General features: G+C 42.8%; 1 protein-coding gene across 4 annotated transcripts in view; it reads left to right on the top strand.

Moving 5' to 3' along the window:
• The window catches only part of nid2a (nidogen 2a (osteonidogen)), a 104,385-nt gene that overhangs the window by 57,368 nt on the left and 28,345 nt on the right, over positions 1–18,672 (top strand). For all 4 annotated transcript variants that reach the window (XM_014210032.2, XM_014210031.2, XM_014210029.2 and 1 more), the window contains exons 10-13: positions 3,114–3,242; positions 6,988–7,116; positions 9,308–9,433; positions 9,642–9,902. In XM_014210032.2, coding sequence (XP_014065507.2) covers positions 3,114–3,242; positions 6,988–7,116; positions 9,308–9,433; positions 9,642–9,902 — 645 coding nt within the window. The remainder of the gene's footprint in view (positions 1–3,113; positions 3,243–6,987; positions 7,117–9,307; positions 9,434–9,641; positions 9,903–18,672) is intronic.

The raw sequence follows: 18,672 nt of genomic DNA, 5'->3' as shown, positions 1-18,672 counted from the left end.
CATCATATCCTATTTTTCTGTTGCTGTCTCTGTGTCTTGCCTGGTGTGTCTCTCTCCATCACCTATTCTTCTGTTGCTGTCTCTGTCTTGTCTGGTGTCTCTCTCCATTATCTACTCTACTCTTCTTCTACACTTGGGTCTCTTTAGTTTTGCAATCCAAAACGGTCAAAGGGATACTGGGGTAGCTTAACTAGTTTTGGGCCTGTTTCTGGGTCACCTAAATCATCCTCTTCTCTACCATTTGCCCCTGGCTGCTGCTGTTCTAAGTGCTCCACTGGCCTTTACTCATCTCTCCTCCTCCTTGGCTCATCTGAAAGATAGAAAGGTAGAGGTGCAACATGTTATTAGTTAGTTTTAAAGAGTGACTGCACTTCCGGATTTGGAATCATTTTAGATTTGGTTCATTAAGAAATGCTAGCGGCCATGACTGAATTCAAACGTGAGTTGGTTTCGGGTTGTGGTTTGATGTGGGTGTCTTGTGTTCGCAGCTGGGAAGAGTTAGCCGAAACTTATTTAGCCAATTAGCTTCAGTCGACTAGTGTGCGACCTGACTTTGACTTTAGATAATCTATCTCCGGGCTAGTTAGGGATCGTCAATACATTACACAATGTAAATTAAGCAATAATTTCATGTTGCACACCTATTCGTTTTCTCATTAAATGCTATCAATATTTGCATATGAATTTCTACAATGTATAGTTGGTTGAGGTTTTACCCATGATCCCTAAGGCTATGCAGTGCTATCCAAAGTCAACCCAGATTTACCGCAAGCATTACAATTATCCTATTTACACTTTGTAGTAAATTTGGACAGTAGATTCAATGTCTCTGACTCATATTGATGTCAATATTTTCAAAATGGTTTTTAGGGGCATTTGCTCTTTAAAGTTACTGTATACTGACAGGACCAGGGCACTCAACTGTAAAGAAAAATTCAAGTGTCCGCATAACAGCGCAACAACTCCAAACATGACAGATAAGAAGCTACATACTGGAATACAGCAATAGGATGAGCCTTGACCTGAATACATTATATACATACGAAGTGGGTAAAACTGTATGCAAGCACATTATAAAACATTGTATTAGGTTCTTGTTTGTTGCTGTCTCCTTTATCTATTTGGATTTCAGATTTTATTAGGATCGCCAATGGCAAGTAACATTCTCCATATTTTCAAGCATAGTGGTGGCTGTATCATGTTATGGGCATGCTTGTTGTCGTTAAGGACTGGGGAGTTTTTCAGGATAAAAATTCTACGGAATGGAGCTAAGCACAGGAAAAATCTTAGAGGAAAACCTGGTTCAGTCTGCTTTCCACCAAACACTGGGAGATTAATTCACCTTTCAACAGGACAATAACCTATAACACAAGGATTTGCTGGAGTTGCTTACCAAGAAGACAGAGAATGTTACTGAGTGGCCGAGTTAGTTTTGACTTAAATCTACTTGAAGTCTATGGCAAGACCTGAAAATGGTTGTCTAACAATGATCAACAACCAATTTCACAGAGGTTGAAGAATTTTGAAAATTCAGTGGACTCTTAACCAATAAGACTCACAGCTGTAATCACTGCCAAAGGTGCTTCTACAAAGTATTGACTCGGAGGTGAGAATATTTATGTAAATTAAATATTTAATTTTCAATAAATTTGCAAACATTTCTAAAAACATGTTTTCACTTTGTAATTATGATGTATTGTGTTTAGATGGCTGAGGAAAAAAAAATATTTCATAAATGTTGAATTCAGTTTGTAACACAAGAAAGTGTGGAATAAGTCAATGAATACTTTCTCTAGGCACTGTACATGGAGTACACAGTGCATTGAAATGGTTACTTGCAGGATAACCTCTCGATAATGCAATCACAATAGAAAAAGTAAGTAGCAAAGTGAATAAAAAGAGTAATAGAAAAAAAGCTCAATTAAATAATTTCAACAATATAAAAACGGCCTGTTTTTGTTGCAAATAGTTACATAGCCTATATTGAAATAACAGACATGAGCCAAGCATGCTTACCTGTAGAATGGCATATGTTATAAGACCTCTATGATTCATTTCATTTAGTTAGTTCTACCACGTCAACAGTGCTAATTTTAAACAGGGTTAAATATAATTCTGTAGTAAAGTTCAGCTTCAGTCCACAGGTGGGCACTGTGTCATTGTCTGAAGATATGTGCTTCAGTCAGAAAAACATTCTCTCATATATTCAGTCTCAGCTAGCCAGCCAGCAGCTACCGAAGTGGCTAGCCAGCCAAGCTAGCTAAAGAAGTGAAACCCATTAAATACACTCTCTGTAAATAAACACTTTTTCTAATATCATGACTTATATCAACATCCTTAGCTTACCCATTCACTAAATGTTCCTATTAAATATGAACACCCAATAGCTTAAGGATCCTGAGTGCTAGCTCTAGCTTATTAGCATTAGCCAACCCTTATGCTGAGGGAGACTAGCTAGTTAGCTACCACCAACCCTGCGCAAACCTCTGGCTAACTCTGCTGCTGCTACTGCACTATGAATTTCTCTCCATCTCATTCACTGATACTTCAACCTGCTCAACCTGAACTCTTTCAGGTGAAGTTCTGAGTATCCATATTTGCTCTTTAATATGCTGCAGCCTCTGATTGCCTGACAGGCATTTTGCTGAGTGATGAACTTGACATCTAACCGGTGCTGTAAGGGTGGGGAGGGTTCAAGGGACGTGAGCGGTCCACTGCGTTGTGATATCTCGACCAATCACAGCAGGCACTGTGTCTTTCCATGGGCTTCTTGCAGTACCTGGTACTGCCTAGCGTAGAATATTGTATTGTTTATTTTTGTCATACAAATTTTGCTCCAAGCAGCTCAGTATAAAAATGTTTTTATACTGCATAGGACAAGTGATGTGTGGTTATGGAAGCTCATATCAGACTGAAATGTAAAAAATTAAATAAAGGTTTGGGGCTTGATCAAAAACATCCAGGGCTGAAGCCTCGGAAGCCCAGGCATAATGACACCACTGAACACAAGTCTGGTCTCAGCAGTGGAAATGGACAGAGAATCTACTCAAACTGATGGTCTGATGATATTATAACTGTGACATAAGAGTTCTGTTTTCTCTCTTCTCCCTCAGATGTGGATGAGTGCGTTGAGGGTCTTAGCCTGTGCGGTCCCCACGCCCAGTGTGTCAACCTGCCAGGGAGCCATCGCTGCCAATGCCAGAGCGGCTACGAGTTTGGCTTTGATGGGCGTACCTGTATAGGTAATTGATCTGGACTATTGGAAAACCAGGCCAAACAGGTGGTGATTAAGTCTGTTTTTGAAAGTGGTGATGAAGTCAGAATTGCGGGAGGCTGGGGAGTTCCAGCGTTTAGGGGAAGCGGCGCTGAATGCTCGGTCCCCCGTGGTGCAGTCTTTTTGGGGGGATGGTAAGTAGTCCAGAGTCAGAGGAGCGGAGACAGCTGGAGGGGATATGTGTGTGGAGGAGGTCGGAGAGGTATGAGGTGGCAAGGCCATGGAGGGCCTTGTAGGATATTGTAGGTGATGTGGAATTTGACAGGGAGCCAATGAAGTTGGTGCAGAAAAACTACTTGATCTAGGATCTAATGATATCCCAGATGTACGAATTTTAGGAATCTGAAATGACGATGATAGTTGACGTAACTTGTGAGCTAATAATTTACTGGCTTTATCTCCTTGTTCATAGTAAGTGCTCCTAGACTTGACAAGCAGTTCAGTAACCTGGTATGTTAATAATGTGTCAAATTCTGCTTGCAGAGTTAAACGTTCCGTATAAATATCCGGGGATGGTGAAACGGCATAAATGTCACCTAATTGGGCAATACAGCGTGTTAACATAGATAGCCTATCCCTTTTCAGTTTGTTCTCATGTGCGGTGTAGGAAATAATTTCACCTCTGATATAAGCTTTCAAAGTTTCCCAGAGAGTAGACCCAGAGATGTCCGGGGTTCTATTTGTAATCAAAAACGTTGATTTGACTCAAAACAAAATTGACAAAGTGTTCATTACTGAGCAGTTGAGTATTTAGCGGTCGCAGATCATCAACATTTTGAAAGGCTACTTCCATAGCAACAGGGGCGTGGTCAGATACAACAATTGGATTATATGTACATGAAGATTTGGAATGGAGGATCTACAAGGAAGTAGTCTATGCGTGTAAAAGTGTGGTGAACTGATGAGAAAAAAGAGTATGCTTTTCCAGCTGGATTAAACATTCTCCAAGGATCTGAAACTGCGAATTCAGACATAAATGTTCGGACAACTCTAGCTGAGGTTGATAAGGTGGTAGGTTTAGTGGAGGATCGATCCAAATGTGGGTCTAACCAACAGTTAAAGTCACCACCTAAGATCAACATATGGGAAGACATATCTGGGAGTGTAGAGAAAACCGATTTGAAAAAAATCACCATTGTCCCAATTAGGAGCATAAATATTAACAAGAAGTACATTTGTATTGAGCAGCCTAACACTGACATTTATGTATCGACCATGGGGATCTGCGATCACATTAGAACATGTAAAAGGTACCGATCTGTGAAGTAAAATAGCCACCCCACTTGCATTACTCTGAAATGAGGAATGGAACACCTGACCCACCCATCTGCACCTAAGACTTGAGTGTTGTGATACCTTCAGATGAGTTTCTTGAAGAAAGATGTGAGCTTTCAAATGATGAAGGTGGTGTAGCACCTTACTACGTTTAACTGGGTTATTTATGCCCCTGCGGTTCCAAGTGAGAAAATTAAAGCCATTCCCTCCAGCAGGATGGGCTACACTAGGCTGAGTCATGTTTTAAGAGAGAGAGGACGTGTAAAGGACAAGGTACAATGTAAACTGAAGATCTTAGTTGAACCTAAAAGCGCAAATTTAAAAAACAAAGACAAGCGACGTGGCACAAAAACATATAAAAACTAGATACAAATAAAGAGGGGAAAAACCCCTTCCCTCACAACCTCCCTTGCCGAAGCATCTCCTCAATTGAGATGCAAGCAAAACCCTAAATACAAAAAAGGTTTAGAGCAAAGCATGATAACTCTTACTTTGTGCTACCTGAGATTTGTGACCATTTAACTAGAGTAAGCCAAACATACATAGATTGGCCCCCAACAGAGTCTAAGGAAATCTAACCTCGGTTAACAGCACTACAGATGGTAAAACTACGATTGAACCATGAAAACAGCCAGATATTGGCATTAGAGGCGGCAACCTGGGTTAGAAATGAAAAAAATAAAGAGTGACATTCAAATGTCGATGAACCCAGCTAAATCGGCTTCGCTAGCCAACCATTTAGCCTGCTAACTAGCCTGCTAAGAAGACCAGCCGCTTTCACGTTCTTGTTGATTAAATCTGCCGCTAAAGCCCGGTCCTCGAACCTGTGCATGGAGCCGTCCGGTAAAGTCAGTCTCAGAACCACAGGGTAGATGAGGCCGAACTTCATGCCCGGGCAGGCGCGTAGCTGGCGCTTCACAGCTCCAAAGCTAGCCCGCTTCTTAGCCACAGCTGTGGTGTAGTCCGCAAATATCGAAACTCTTTTACCCTTATAGAGGAGAGGGGATGCTTATCCCGATCTCCTCAGTATGTCATTGCGGACGTGAAAGAAATGCACCCTGATGACAAATGGTCGCGGGGTTTCTCCATCCCGGGGTCGGCTTCGCAGAGTACGGTGGGCCCGGTCTAGCAGTAGCTTCTCCACCAGACCGAGCAGCTCCTGAAGCAGCTGGGCCATGAACTCCGTGGGTCTTGGGCCCTCCACTCCCTCTGGTATTCCCAGTGACGAATGTTGTTCCTCCGCATTCTACTTTCTATATCTTCACATCTATTGTGGAGGTATGCCACCTTAGTTGTCAATGAGCCAACGTTAGCCTCTAGCTCGCTAATGCGAGTGCTGTGGTCTGTAGCACCTCTTTCCATATCCGATAAGGCCACTCCGTGTTCGTCAAGCTTATTCTGTATATTCTTGATAGATTTTTTAAGCTTGTCTTTGACCATTGATATCTTTGACCTGAGATTGGTAGAGAGAGTAAATTTTGCTGAAAATATCGGTTTTGAGGGTGCCTATCACGGATTGTAGCATCTCCACAGTCAGTGTTTCTGTGGGGCCGGCATTAGCAGTGTCCGGTGGCGGGGGTGAATCAGGAGAGGGCGCGGGCTTGCTTCGGCCTGCTCTTGCAGACTCCGTTTTTGGCCGGGTCGACGACATTCCCAAAAAAAATTTCTCAAACCTGATCTGAATTGTTTATGGGTCTCTTCAGACGCCTGGCCAAACAGAAATATATACAATTTTGCAAGGTTAAATATATAAATTTGGTCACTAACTCAGGAGCGATAGGGAAACGCGTTCTACATCTTTGGCTTCCAACAGCCCCCCCCACAGAGCAAGGTTTTTGTATTTACACATAGCCTAGTGGTTTAGCTTGATTAAGCACTGTTAAGTCATTTGGCTGCTGCCAGTTTTCTGTTAAGCACATCAGGTCAATATCTTTATCGATGATAGCACCATGAACCAGCAGTGATTTGTTAATGAGAGAGTGAGTATACTGTTCAGCAGAGCAAACTAACTGGTGTTGTGGGGGAGGGGTCAAGGGATGTGAGGGATCCATTGTGTTGTGAAATCTCGACCAATCACAGCACGCACCACGTCACTCCAGGGGCTTCTTGCAGTACCTGGTACTGCCTAGCGCAGTATATTGTATTGTTTATTTTTGTCCTAAAAATGTGTCAGTTAAACAATGTTTTTAATACTGCATAGGACAAGTGATGTGTGGTAATGGAAACTCATATTAAACTAAAATGTAAAAAAAAAAAGAGGTTTGGGGTTTGATCAAAAACATCCAGGGCTGAAGCCTCGGAAGCCCATGCCTAATGACACCACTGAACCCAAGTCTGGTCTCAGCAGTGAAAACAGACAGAGAATCTACTCAAACTGATGGTCTGATGATACTATAACTGTGACATAACAGTTCTGTTCTCTCCCTCTTCTCCCTCAGATGTGGATGAGTGCGTTGAGGGCCTTGGCCTGTGCGGTGCCCACGCCCATTGTGTCAACCTGCCAGGGAGCCATCGCTGCCAATGCCAGAGCGGCTACGAGTTTGGCTTTGACGGGCGTACCTGTATAGGTGATTGATCTGTACTATTGGAATTCTGACTGGACTGCAAACTTAGTCTGCAGTTCAGTATATCTGGGTATTGCTTGCAATTCACCATTGCTGCCTGCAACCCCTTAAAGATTATGCTTGCACAGTACATTTCCTTGATAAGATCTCTATCTTGTCATTGTCTTCATTTTACTGAGGAAATTATTAATTGTAACCACACTATCACCTACAATTGATTAGGAAATCAACAGTGTTGATTCATTTAAATAATAATAATACATTGGATTTAAAGAGAGAAAAAACAAAAGAAATTAAACAAGTTAAAATTAAAAAATACTTAGCTTTGCTAGAGCTGAGTTAAGTCTGTTTTTGAAAGTGGTGATAAAGTCAGAATTGTGTGGTGGCTGGGGGGAGAGTTTAGGAGTTTAGGGGAAGCTGCGCTGAATGCCCAGTCCACTGTGGTGTACAGTCTTATTTTTGGGATGGTGAGTAGTCCAGAGTCAGAGGAGCGGAGACAGCTGGAGAGGATGTTTGTGTGGAGGATGTCGGAGAGGTATGAGGGGGCAAAGCCCTGGAGGGCCTTGTAGGTGAAGAGTAGGATCTTGAATGTGATGCGGAAGTTGACAGGAAGCCAATGAAGGTGGTGCAGAGTGGGGGTGGAGTTCTGGGTTTGTGTGTGTGAGGACCCTTGCAGGGGAGTTCTGGATGTACTGGAGCCTATCCAAGGCTTTGCTGGGCAACTTGAATAGGATTCCATTGCAGTAGTCCAGATATGATGTGACAAAGGCATGTATGAGGGGCTCCGCTAATGGGTCCGTGAGGGATGGTCGGAGTCGGGAGATGTTACAGAGGTGGAAATGGCTCCAATCAGAATATAAAGAGGAGTGGGAGGTCCCGGTGTACAACTGAGCAAGAAGACAAGTACATTAGAGTGTCTAGATTAAGAAACAGACACCTCACAAGTCCTCAACTGGCAGCGTCAGTAAATAGTACCTGCAAAACACCAGTCTCAACGTCAACAGTGAAGAGGCGACTCCAGGATGCTGGCCTTCTAGGCAGAGTTCCTCTGTCCAGTGTCTGTGTTATTTTGCCTGTCTCAATCTTTTCTTTTTATTGGCCAGTCTGAGATATGGCTTTTTCTTTGCAACTCTGCCTAGAAGGCCAGCATCCCAGAGTCGCTTCTTCACTGTTGACGTTGAGACTGGTGTTTCTCAAACTAAACACTCTAATGTACTTGTCCTCTTGCTCAGTTCTGCACTGGGGTCTCCCACTCCTCCTTCTATTCTGGTTGAGCTAGTTTGCGCTGTTCTGTGAAGGGAGTAGTACACAGCGTTGTGCGAGATCTTCAGTTTCTTGGCAATTTCTTGCATGGAATAGCCTTCATTTCTCAGAACAAGAATAGACTGACGAGTTTCAGAAGAAAGGTCTTTGTTTCTGGCCATTTTGAGCCTGTAATCAAACCCACAAATGCTGATGCTCTAGACCAGTGGTTCTCAACCCTGGTCCTGGAGACCTAAAGGGGTGCACATTTTAGTTTTTTCCCAAGCACTACACACCTGATTCAAATCATCAAAGCCTGATGAGGAGTTGTTGATTTGAATCAGGTGTGTAGTGCTAGGGCAAAAACAAAAATGTGCCCCCCCTTTGGGTCCCCAGGACCAGGATTTTGAACCACTGATCTAGATACTCAACTAGTCTAAAGAAGGCCAGTTTTTTTTTATTGCTTCTTTAATCAGAACAACAGTTTTCAGCTGTGCTAACATAATTGCAAAAATCACAATGATCAACAGTAGTTAGCAAACAAGGGGCAGACAATGCGCCCATGTATTAGTCCCATGTATTATTACTATTATTTGTTCAATGTTAATTCCGTTTAGTTATCATTATTGTAGCAGTAGAGGAGGAAAAGTAAGGCAAGTAACTTGAGTAAATTTGTAGTTATGTACCATTTTATAAGCCTGGCTAGCGTGGCTACTAAGTTAGGGAATTTGCCTCCAGGCCGCTTAACACCATCTTTTATTTAACCCCTTCCTCCCTTTCTCCTCTCCTGATGTTGGCCATAGAACTAGAATCACTAGAATGGACATTCAAGTTAAGGTTCTATAGTGGGTGAAAGACCCCTCCCACCAGATCCCAATTCTATGATATTGTCCACTTGGCCTCATTTCTGATGTTTGGCGATTGAATCTACAGTATGCTTGTTGTGCCACAGACTTGGACGAGTGCCGCTCTCAGCCCTGCCATCCCCAGGCCACCTGCTCCAACACTCTGGGCTCCTTCCAGTGCCAGTGTCAACACAATTTCCAAGGAGACGGCTTCCAGTGTGTCCCTAGCAATGGTGATGCTCATTAAAACTTAGACTTCATAGCAAACTAGATTAGCTTATGTGCCACACTGTCTCATATCGAAATCTTAAAACATGCACTAGGTCTAGTAGTTAGTGGCACTGTCTTCCAACAAGCTTTGAGTCACCATAGATATGGGACTTAGGCTAGTTGTACTGAATCTTGTCTCAGGTCTTGTTTGCCATGTGTCTTGGTCCTCAGGGCATCCGGAGCGCCCTAAGACACAGTGTGAGCTGCACAGAGACAGCCTGCAGGGTGGGCTGTCTCCCCGGGGGCCTCGGCCTGTTCCTGGAGGCCTTGCTCCGGGGGCCTTTGTCCCCCAGTGTGATGAGCAGGGTCAGTACAGAGCCCTGCAGTGCCACAGCTCCACAGGACACTGCTGGTGTGTGGACAGTAGGGGGCAGGAGAGAGCAGGGACCAGGACTTTGCCCAGAACTCCCCCCACCAACTGCGACGGACCAGGTGAGACCTGCTCAGAGACACAGCATATCACATGCACACACTTACTGAACACACTTTTCAAAGAGACAGCACTTAAAAAAAAAGGTAATGTCTTCAATGGTGTGGAGAAAATGTGCTTTTCACACAAAGTTGAAAATAGTTCAACTTTTGTGTTGCCTGTCTCCGGTGACAAACCTCACATTATTTCTCTGAGGAAAAAAGGCGATATGATCAAGCGAGGAACACTGTGGTGTGTAGAGACTAGAAGAAGCGAAGGGCCTTTTTACACTAAGGAAATATGTGAAGTAAGATCTGCCTTACCTTACGGCCGCAGTATGATCCATGGTCCATTTGTTGTGTTAAACTCTTACATTATCCCATCAAGTTTGTCTTTTGGTGAAACCTAAACTCTTCTGACCCCCATCTTTTGACTGTTGATTTTTCTAACTGACCATCTCGATTCAGGTATATGTAGCAAAATTTGAAATTGTGTGTTTTACGTTGGATAAAAGTAGAGCCTCAGAGTTAGAAAATGGTATATCATACACTACAGTTGAGGAACAATGGGAAAGTAAATATGCTATGAAAGTTGATAAACTTGCTGCCTCACTTTTGAGAAAATGACCCTTGAATGTTTTTGTAAACCTACTGGAGAGGTCATCTTTGTCTACACCAATTCAGCATTGTTCACACCCTCTTAAGCCTTAGCCCCACCCATCTCTTTAACTTCTATGGGCTAGGGACACAGCCAGTGAAATATCAGGGCGGAAAATTCAAAAACAACAAAATGTCATAATTCAACTTTCTCAAACATACAACTATTTTACACCATTTTAAAGATAAACTTCTCGTTAATCTAACCACATTTTCCAGTTTCAAAAAGGCTTTACAGCGAAAGCAAAACATTAGATTATGTTAGGAGAGTACATAGACAAAAATAATCACAGCCATTTTCCAAGCAAGGACATGTGTCAATAAAACCCAAAACACAGCTAAATGAACCACTAACCTTTGACGATCTTCATCAGATGACACTCCTAGGACATTATGTTACACAATACATGTATGTTTTGTTCGATAAAGTTCATATTTATATCCAAAAACAGCATTTTACATTGGCGCGTGATGTTCAGAAAATGTATTCCCACCAAAACGTCCGGCGAATGTGCACATCAATTTACAAAAATACTCATCATAAACGTTGACAAAATATATAACAAAATATATAACAATTATTTTAAGAATTATAGATAGACTACCCCTGGATGCAACCACTGTGTCAGATTTTAAAATAGCTTTACGGAGAAAGCACATTTTTCAATATTCTGAGTACATAGCTCAGCCATCACGGTGAGCTATTCAGACACCCGCCAGGTTCGGGGCAACCTAAACTCAGAATTAGTATTAGAAATATGCTCTTACCTTTGCTGATCTTCGTCAAAATGCACTCTCAGGACTGCTACTTCCACAATAAATGTTGTTTTTGTTCGAAATAATCCATATTTATGTACAAATACCTCCGTTTTGTTCGTGCGTACAGATCACTTATCCAAAGGCATACCACGCGAGCGCGGAACGAGAGACGAAAAGTCTAAATGTTCCATTACCGTACTTAGAAGCATGTCAAACGCTGTTTAAAATCAATCTTTATGGTATTTTTAACGTAAAATTGCGATAATATTCCAACCGGACAATAGCGTATTCATTCAAGAAAAAAAAGAAGGAGGGGTGCGCTCGCGGGACCGATCATGTCCAATCCCTTTGTTGCCAGGCAGACCACTCAGTAACTGAGCTCCTATAATCTGCCCAGTGACAGGAAAATGCTCAAACCACTTTCTGAAGGCTTTAGACAGCCAATGGAAGCCTTAGGAAGTGCAACGTCACCCCACAGACACTGTAGCTTCGATAGAGAATCAAAAGAAGAACTACCATTCTCAGACTTTCCACTTCCTGCTTAGATTTGTCTCAGGTTTTTGCCTGCCATATGAGTTCTGTTATACTCACAGACACAGTTTTAGAAACTTCAGAGTGTTTTCTATCCAAATCTACTAATAATATGCATATTCTAGTTCCTGGGCCAGAGTAGTAACCTGTTTAAATTGGGTACGTTTTTCATCCGGCCGTGAAATTACTGCCCCCTAGCCCAGACAGGTTAAGGATTCACATGTGAGGCCATGTACTAAACAACCAAAGATTTCAAGACTAAAGGCTGGTTTATATTACATCTCTCGACAGTTGGCCCAGTGACATCATGAACATTCTATTGTCATCCGACATCAAACTTGTCATTGTCGTTATGAAAAATTATAAACACAAGAACTACAGGCTGCATGACATCAGCAGCCTGGTGGTCCAAAATAGCATAACTAGTGTATTTTAACACCAATAAACTAATCTGTTTAATCAATTTAGCAAACCAGGCAACTAAAAGCAACTTTCTACACAATGTTTTGGTTCATTTCTAGCTTGTTAGCTAATGTTAAGTTAGCTGGCTAGCCAGTTCAAATAATGACCATATCATATAGCTGACAACATCTTCACTTTAGCTCATTTGTCTTCATTATTACAGGAAAATAAACTCACAACATGATCATTATTTACAAGTTAATAGTGAGCCAATTATAGAAAATAGCTTACCGTTGTGAGTGTGACAAAATAGAAGCAGGGCATTCTACCGGAGAATATTTGAACTTGGACACTGTCTCGTTGGCCTAACGTTATATCCTAATTTGACTTTGGTGCAGGTCATTTTGTTCTTCACAATACCATCTCTGGTAAAAACATACTATGTCAAATAAAATCTAAGTTTATTTGTCACATGCACAGGATACAGAAGGTGTAGTAAAATGGTTACTTGCATAGTGGAGTCTTTTGTTTAGACATGTCCCTAGCTAAACAATGAACCATAATCCCAACTCATAACGTTACTACCCTGCATGAATCTGCAGGTAGCTAACCAACCAGGTTTAATGTTCGCTAGCTAACTAACATTAGGCTATAACTAGCAATGCAAATGGCTCTGAGATACGAATAATATTACTACACAGATCATACATGTAACGTTAGCGAGCCAGCCAGCCAGCTAACGTTAGCTAGCTAACAGTACGCTTTAACTTGAAATGAAAACGACTTTCTGACAAAATAAGAAATGTATAATTTCTGAAAATGTAGCTAGCTAGACTACACTGCGTGCACAATTATTAGGCACGTGAGTATTCTGATCTTATCATTGTTTCTATTCACATTTTCAAACTCCAAACCATATAAACTTGAATGCTTATTGGATTTAATCATTTTCAGGTGATATGTATTTGTGTAATGAAAGTGAATAACACCTTATATCAAGGTGTGCATAATTATTAGGCAGCCTCATTACCTCAGGTAAAATGGGCCAAAAAAGAAATTTAACTGACACTGAAAAGCCAAAAATGTAAAATGCCTTTCAGACGGATGCGACATTCTTTAAATAGCTAAACTATTGAGGTGTGACCACCGGACATTCAAACGTTTTGTTGCGAATAGTCAACTGGGGCGCAAAAAAATAATGGGGAAGAAAAGGCGCAAATTAACTGCAAAAGACTTGAGAAGACTTAAACGTCAAACTACCAGGAACCCATTATCCTCCAGTGCCACTGTATTCCAGAACTGCAACCTACCTGGAGTGTTCAGAAGTACGAGGTGTCAAGTGCTCAGAGACATGGCCAAGGTCAAGAAAACTGAAACAAGACCACCACTGAATAAGATTCACAAGTTGAAGCGTCAAGATTGGGCAAAGAAATACCTGAAGACAGATTTTTGAAAGGTTTTATGGACAGATGAAATGAAAGTGACTCTTGATGGACCAAATGGATGGGCCCGTGGATGGATCAGTAATGGACACAGGGCACCACTTTGAGTCAGGTGCCAGCAAGGTGAAGGAGGGGTACTGGTATGGGCTGCTATCATTGAGGATGAGGTAGTTGGACCTTTTGGGGTTGAAGATGGACTAAAACTCAACTCCCAAACCTACTGCCAGTTTCTGGAAGATTCTTTCATCAAACAGTGGTACAGGAAGAAGTCCTCAGCATTCTAGAAGGCCATGATCTTTATGCAGGACAATGCTCCATCACATGCATCCAAGTACTCCACTGCTTGGCTAGCCAGCAAGGGCCTCAAAGATGCCTGAATAATGACCTGGCCCCCTTCCTCACCTGACTTAAATCCTATTGAGAACTTGTGGGCCCTTCTCAAACGTGAGATTTACAGTGATGGAAGACAATGCACATTTTTGAACAGCATTTGGGAGGCTGTGGTTGCTGCTTCAGCGAAAATTGATCATGAACAGATCAAGAAACTGACAGACTCCATGGATGGAAGGCTCATGGCAGTTATTGAAAATAAGGGTGGCTATATTGATCACTGAATATTTTTGAAAGGCCAAAAATGTTATATAATTGTTTTGTGTTACTTATCTGTTACACTTACTCTAGAATAAATAAGTGAGTTGTAATTTTTATTTTTGTAATTTAGTTGCCTAATAATTCTGCACATTAATAGTTGCCTAATAATTGTGCACACTTATATATTTCCCTGAGAAAGACAAAACTCGCTTTTCCTTTGTTAAACATTCAGGTTTGAGGTTCAATAACATTTTGGATTGACTGAGAGCATTGTGTTTGTTCAACAATTAAATTAATCCCGAGGAATACAATTTGCCTAATAATTGTGCACGCAGTGTATCTTACCCATATACATGGATGGACGCTTCTCCTTACATTTACATTTACATTTAAGTCATTTAGCAGATGCTCTTATCCAGAGCGACTTACAAATTGGTGCATTCACCTTATGATATCCAGTGGAACAACCACTTTACAATAGTGCATCTAAATCTTTTAAGGGGGGGGTGGGGGTTAGAAGGATTACTTTATCCTATCCTAGGTATTCCTTAAAGAGGTGGGGTTTCAGGTGTCTCCGGAAGGTGGTGATTGACTCCGCTGTCCTGGCGTCGTGAGGGAGCTTGTTCCACCATTGGGGTGCCAGAGCAGCGAACAGTTTTGACTGGGCTGAGCGGGAACTGTGCTTCCTCAGAGGTAGGGGGGCCAGCAGGCCAGAGGTGGATGAACGCAGTGCCCTTGTTTGGGTGTAGGGCCTGATCAGAGCCTGAAGGTATGGAGGTGCCGTTCCCTTCACAGCTCCGTAGGCAATCACCATGGTCTTGTAGCGGATGCGAGCTTCAACTGGAAGCCAGTGGAGAGAGCGGAGGAGCGGGGTGACGTGAGAGAACTTGGGAAGGTTGAACACCAGACGGGCTGCGGCATTCTGGATGAGTTGTAGGGGTTTAATGGCACAGGCAGGGAGCCCAGCCAACAGCGAGTTGCAGTAATCCAGACGGGAGATGACAAGTGCCTGGATTAGGACCTGCGCCGCTTCCTGTGTGAGGCAGGGTCGTACTCTACGAATGTTGTAGAGCATGAACCTACAGGATCGGGTCACCGCCTTGATGTTAGTGGAGAACGACAGGGTGTTGTCCAGGGTCACGCCAAGGTTCTTAGCACTCTGGGAGGAGGACACAAGGGAGTTGTCAACCGTGATGGCGAGATCATGGAACGGGCAGTCCTTCCCCGGGAGGAAGAGCAGCTCCGTCTTGCCGAGGTTCAGCTTGAGGTGGTGATCCGTCATCCACACTGATATGTCTGACAGACATGCAGAGATGCGATTCGCCACCTGGTTATCAGAAGGGGGAAAGGAGAAGATTAATTGTGTGTCGTCTGCATAGCAATGATAGGAGAGACCATGTGAGGATATGACAGAGCCAAGTGACTTGGTGTATAGCGAGAATAGGAGAGGGCCTAGAACAGAGCCTTGGGGACCCAGTGGTGAGAGCGCATGGTGCGGAGACAGATTCTCGCCACGCCACCTGGTAGGAGCGACCTGTCAGGTAGGACGCAATCCAAGCGTGGGCCGCGCCGGAGATGCCCAACTCGGAGAGGGTGGAGAGGAGGATCTGATGGTTCACAGTATCAAAGGCAGCAGATAGGTCTAGAAGGATGAGAGCAGAGGAGAGAGAGTTAGCTTTAGCAGTGCGGAGACCCTCCGTGACACAGAGAAGAGCAGTCTCAGTTGAATGCCCAGTCTTGAAACCTGACTGATTAGGATCAAGAAGGTCATTCTGAGAGAGATAGCAGGAGAGCTGGCCAAGGACGGCACGTTCAAGAGTTTTGGAGAGAAAAGAAAGAAGGGATACTGGTCTGTAGTTGTTGACATCGGAGGGATCGAGTGTAGGTTTTTTTCAGAAGGGGTGCAACTCTCGCTCTCTTGAAGACGGAAGGGACGTAGCCAGCGGTCAAGGATGAGTTGATGAGCGAGGTGAGGTAGGGGAGAAGGTCTCCAGAAATGGTCTGGAGAAGAGAGGAGGGGATAGGGTCAAGTGGGCAGGTTGTTGGGCGGCCGGCCGTCACAAGACGCGAGATTTCATCTGGAGAGAGAGGGGAGAAAGAGGTCAAAGCACAGGGTAGGGCAGTGTGAGCAGGACCAGCGGTGTCGTTTGACTTAGCAAACGAGGATCGGATATCGTCAACCTTCTTTTCAAAATGGTTGACGAAGTCATCCGCAGAGAGGGAGGAGGGGGGGGAGGGGGAGGAGGATTCAGGAGGGAGGAGAAGGTAGCAAAGAGCTTCCTAGGGTTAGAGGCAGATGCTTGGAATTTAGAGTTTAGTCCTTCTCTGTCATGGATGCCATGGTTGCCCTTAGTTTGAAGATGTAATCCGGAGACAGGTGTTTTATAAAACAGACTTCTGTATGTTCTCTTTGACTCCCTCTGCATATTTGCAATCAAATGCCATAATGTTCTCCATCTCCTTAGCTATCATACTCTAATTCCACCGGGCATTCCACTGATTTCAAAACTCGGTCCTCCAGAAAGTGGAGACCAACACTTTTCTACTACGTGATATATTTCAAAAAAGCTGCGTTAGAAAGGATTACTTACACATACTGACCAGCGCATGTTATAGACCTAAGTGTGCTACATGGCAGAGCAATCCAAACGCATCTCTCGGCATGTCCAGCCCATCCATTATCTCAGCCAATCATGGCTAGCGGGTAGGTTCCTGTCTTTTTCCGTGGCTTAAACAACTAGAAACGCATTTTGATTTAAAAAAAAGTTTACGTTCAAATGCCGCTCTTGTGAAGTAGTGACGCGCGATATACGCCTAGTTTCCTGAAACTAGTCACATTTACTCTTTGGCGAAACCTGTTGACATATTCATCTAGACACTTTCTATTATAATCCTACTTATTAAAACTATCCAGCGACGATCTCCCTCTCTCTTGAACCTCATATACGATGTGTCCACATTGTCTGTAAGTGCTTATTTGTCTGAGAGAAGCAGTAATTGCCTCATTAAACATACTATACCAGTGGTACTAACTTCCAGATGCCATGACAGATTCAACACAGCTTTTGAATGACTTGGGAAAATAAAGAAACAATTTTTTTTTTTTACCCTGAGAGGGAAGTGTGGATGGGACCACTCACCAGATGGGGTTTTCATCCACAAAGCTGTCAAGGAGAGTGAGAGGCCTTCGTGTCAAGGAAACACCAGTTAAGTGTTGACACCCCCTAGAAACTGGTTTTTCAAAAGGTCGAGGAATTTCTCTCTCGGCAGATGGTGTTCCCTACTGGAATCCATGTTATATCTACACTTTCCGATGGCTCATTGGTGATTTCAACTAATGTAATATCCCCATTTATTTTTGAAGAATATGACTTGTAGTTTAAAGGTAGACACAGCAGTGCTCAAAGTAAACCGCAATATCGGGCCGATTTCCACACTGAATAAATTCTGGCTACTACATTTTTTAGGAAACTGATTGCCTCAAAGAAAATAAGTTAAGAAACTTAAATAGCTGAAGTGAGCAGTACTAGTATTTTGATTTCTCTATACATAAAAAACACTAGTGAAATTAAATATATATGGTGAAGTGAACACGACATAATCTTTTATTAAGTCAGTCACTTAATAAGTATAAGTAAAGTACTTGAAATGCTTGAGTTTAGTAAAGACCACCTTACTTAAAAACAATAATTGACCATTACTCAAATGTAACTAAGTTTACAAAAAAATGTGGGAAACTGATGACCTTAATTTGATCAAATAGCCTTAACTCAAATATAATCAGTAAACACACAACCGTTAGTTAACTACACTCAAATAGCAAAAGTTCAGAAGCGTTCTGTCTTCCTCTGTATTGGCTTTAGCCTAGAGCTCAGAGAGAGCAGAGAGCGGTTGAGACACGAGACACATTTACGTAGTTGATCGGCCAAAGACAGCAGTGTCCACGTCTCTCTCTCCCCTATTCCCTCACTGTAAACCCCAATGTGCTGTCATTACTCCATTTTTTTTTAACTGTTGCACTAAATATATCTGAGTACAGTTATATGAAGTGATTTTGAAGTTATTACTCAAACCAATAGTCATTGTGACCCTGTAACAATGCCTCCTAGTAGGAGGAGGGGTGTAGGAATCAGGAGCAGGAGAGCAAAGAAGTTCCAGTGGCACAAAATGTTTAATAAGGCGGTCCCGAACTCACAGTACAAACAAGAGGGAAAAACACGCACAAACGTAGTCGCCACCCACAGGGAAACTAATTGCACACACGGAGGAGAAACCTCGATTCCAAAAACAAAGTCTCAAACACACGGTAACACTACCGAAATAAATCGAAACCCCGTGGTGCAGGCATGCACCCCTAACATGCAATACACACAAATAATCCCGCACAAAGCCTAGCATGCAGCGGGGTGTAG

This window comes from Salmo salar, chromosome ssa09 (genome assembly GCF_905237065.1).
Source record: "Salmo salar chromosome ssa09, Ssal_v3.1, whole genome shotgun sequence".
In the NCBI taxonomy this organism is placed as follows: Eukaryota; Metazoa; Chordata; class Actinopteri; order Salmoniformes; family Salmonidae; genus Salmo; species Salmo salar.
This window is presented reverse-complemented; position numbering and strand designations above follow the sequence as displayed.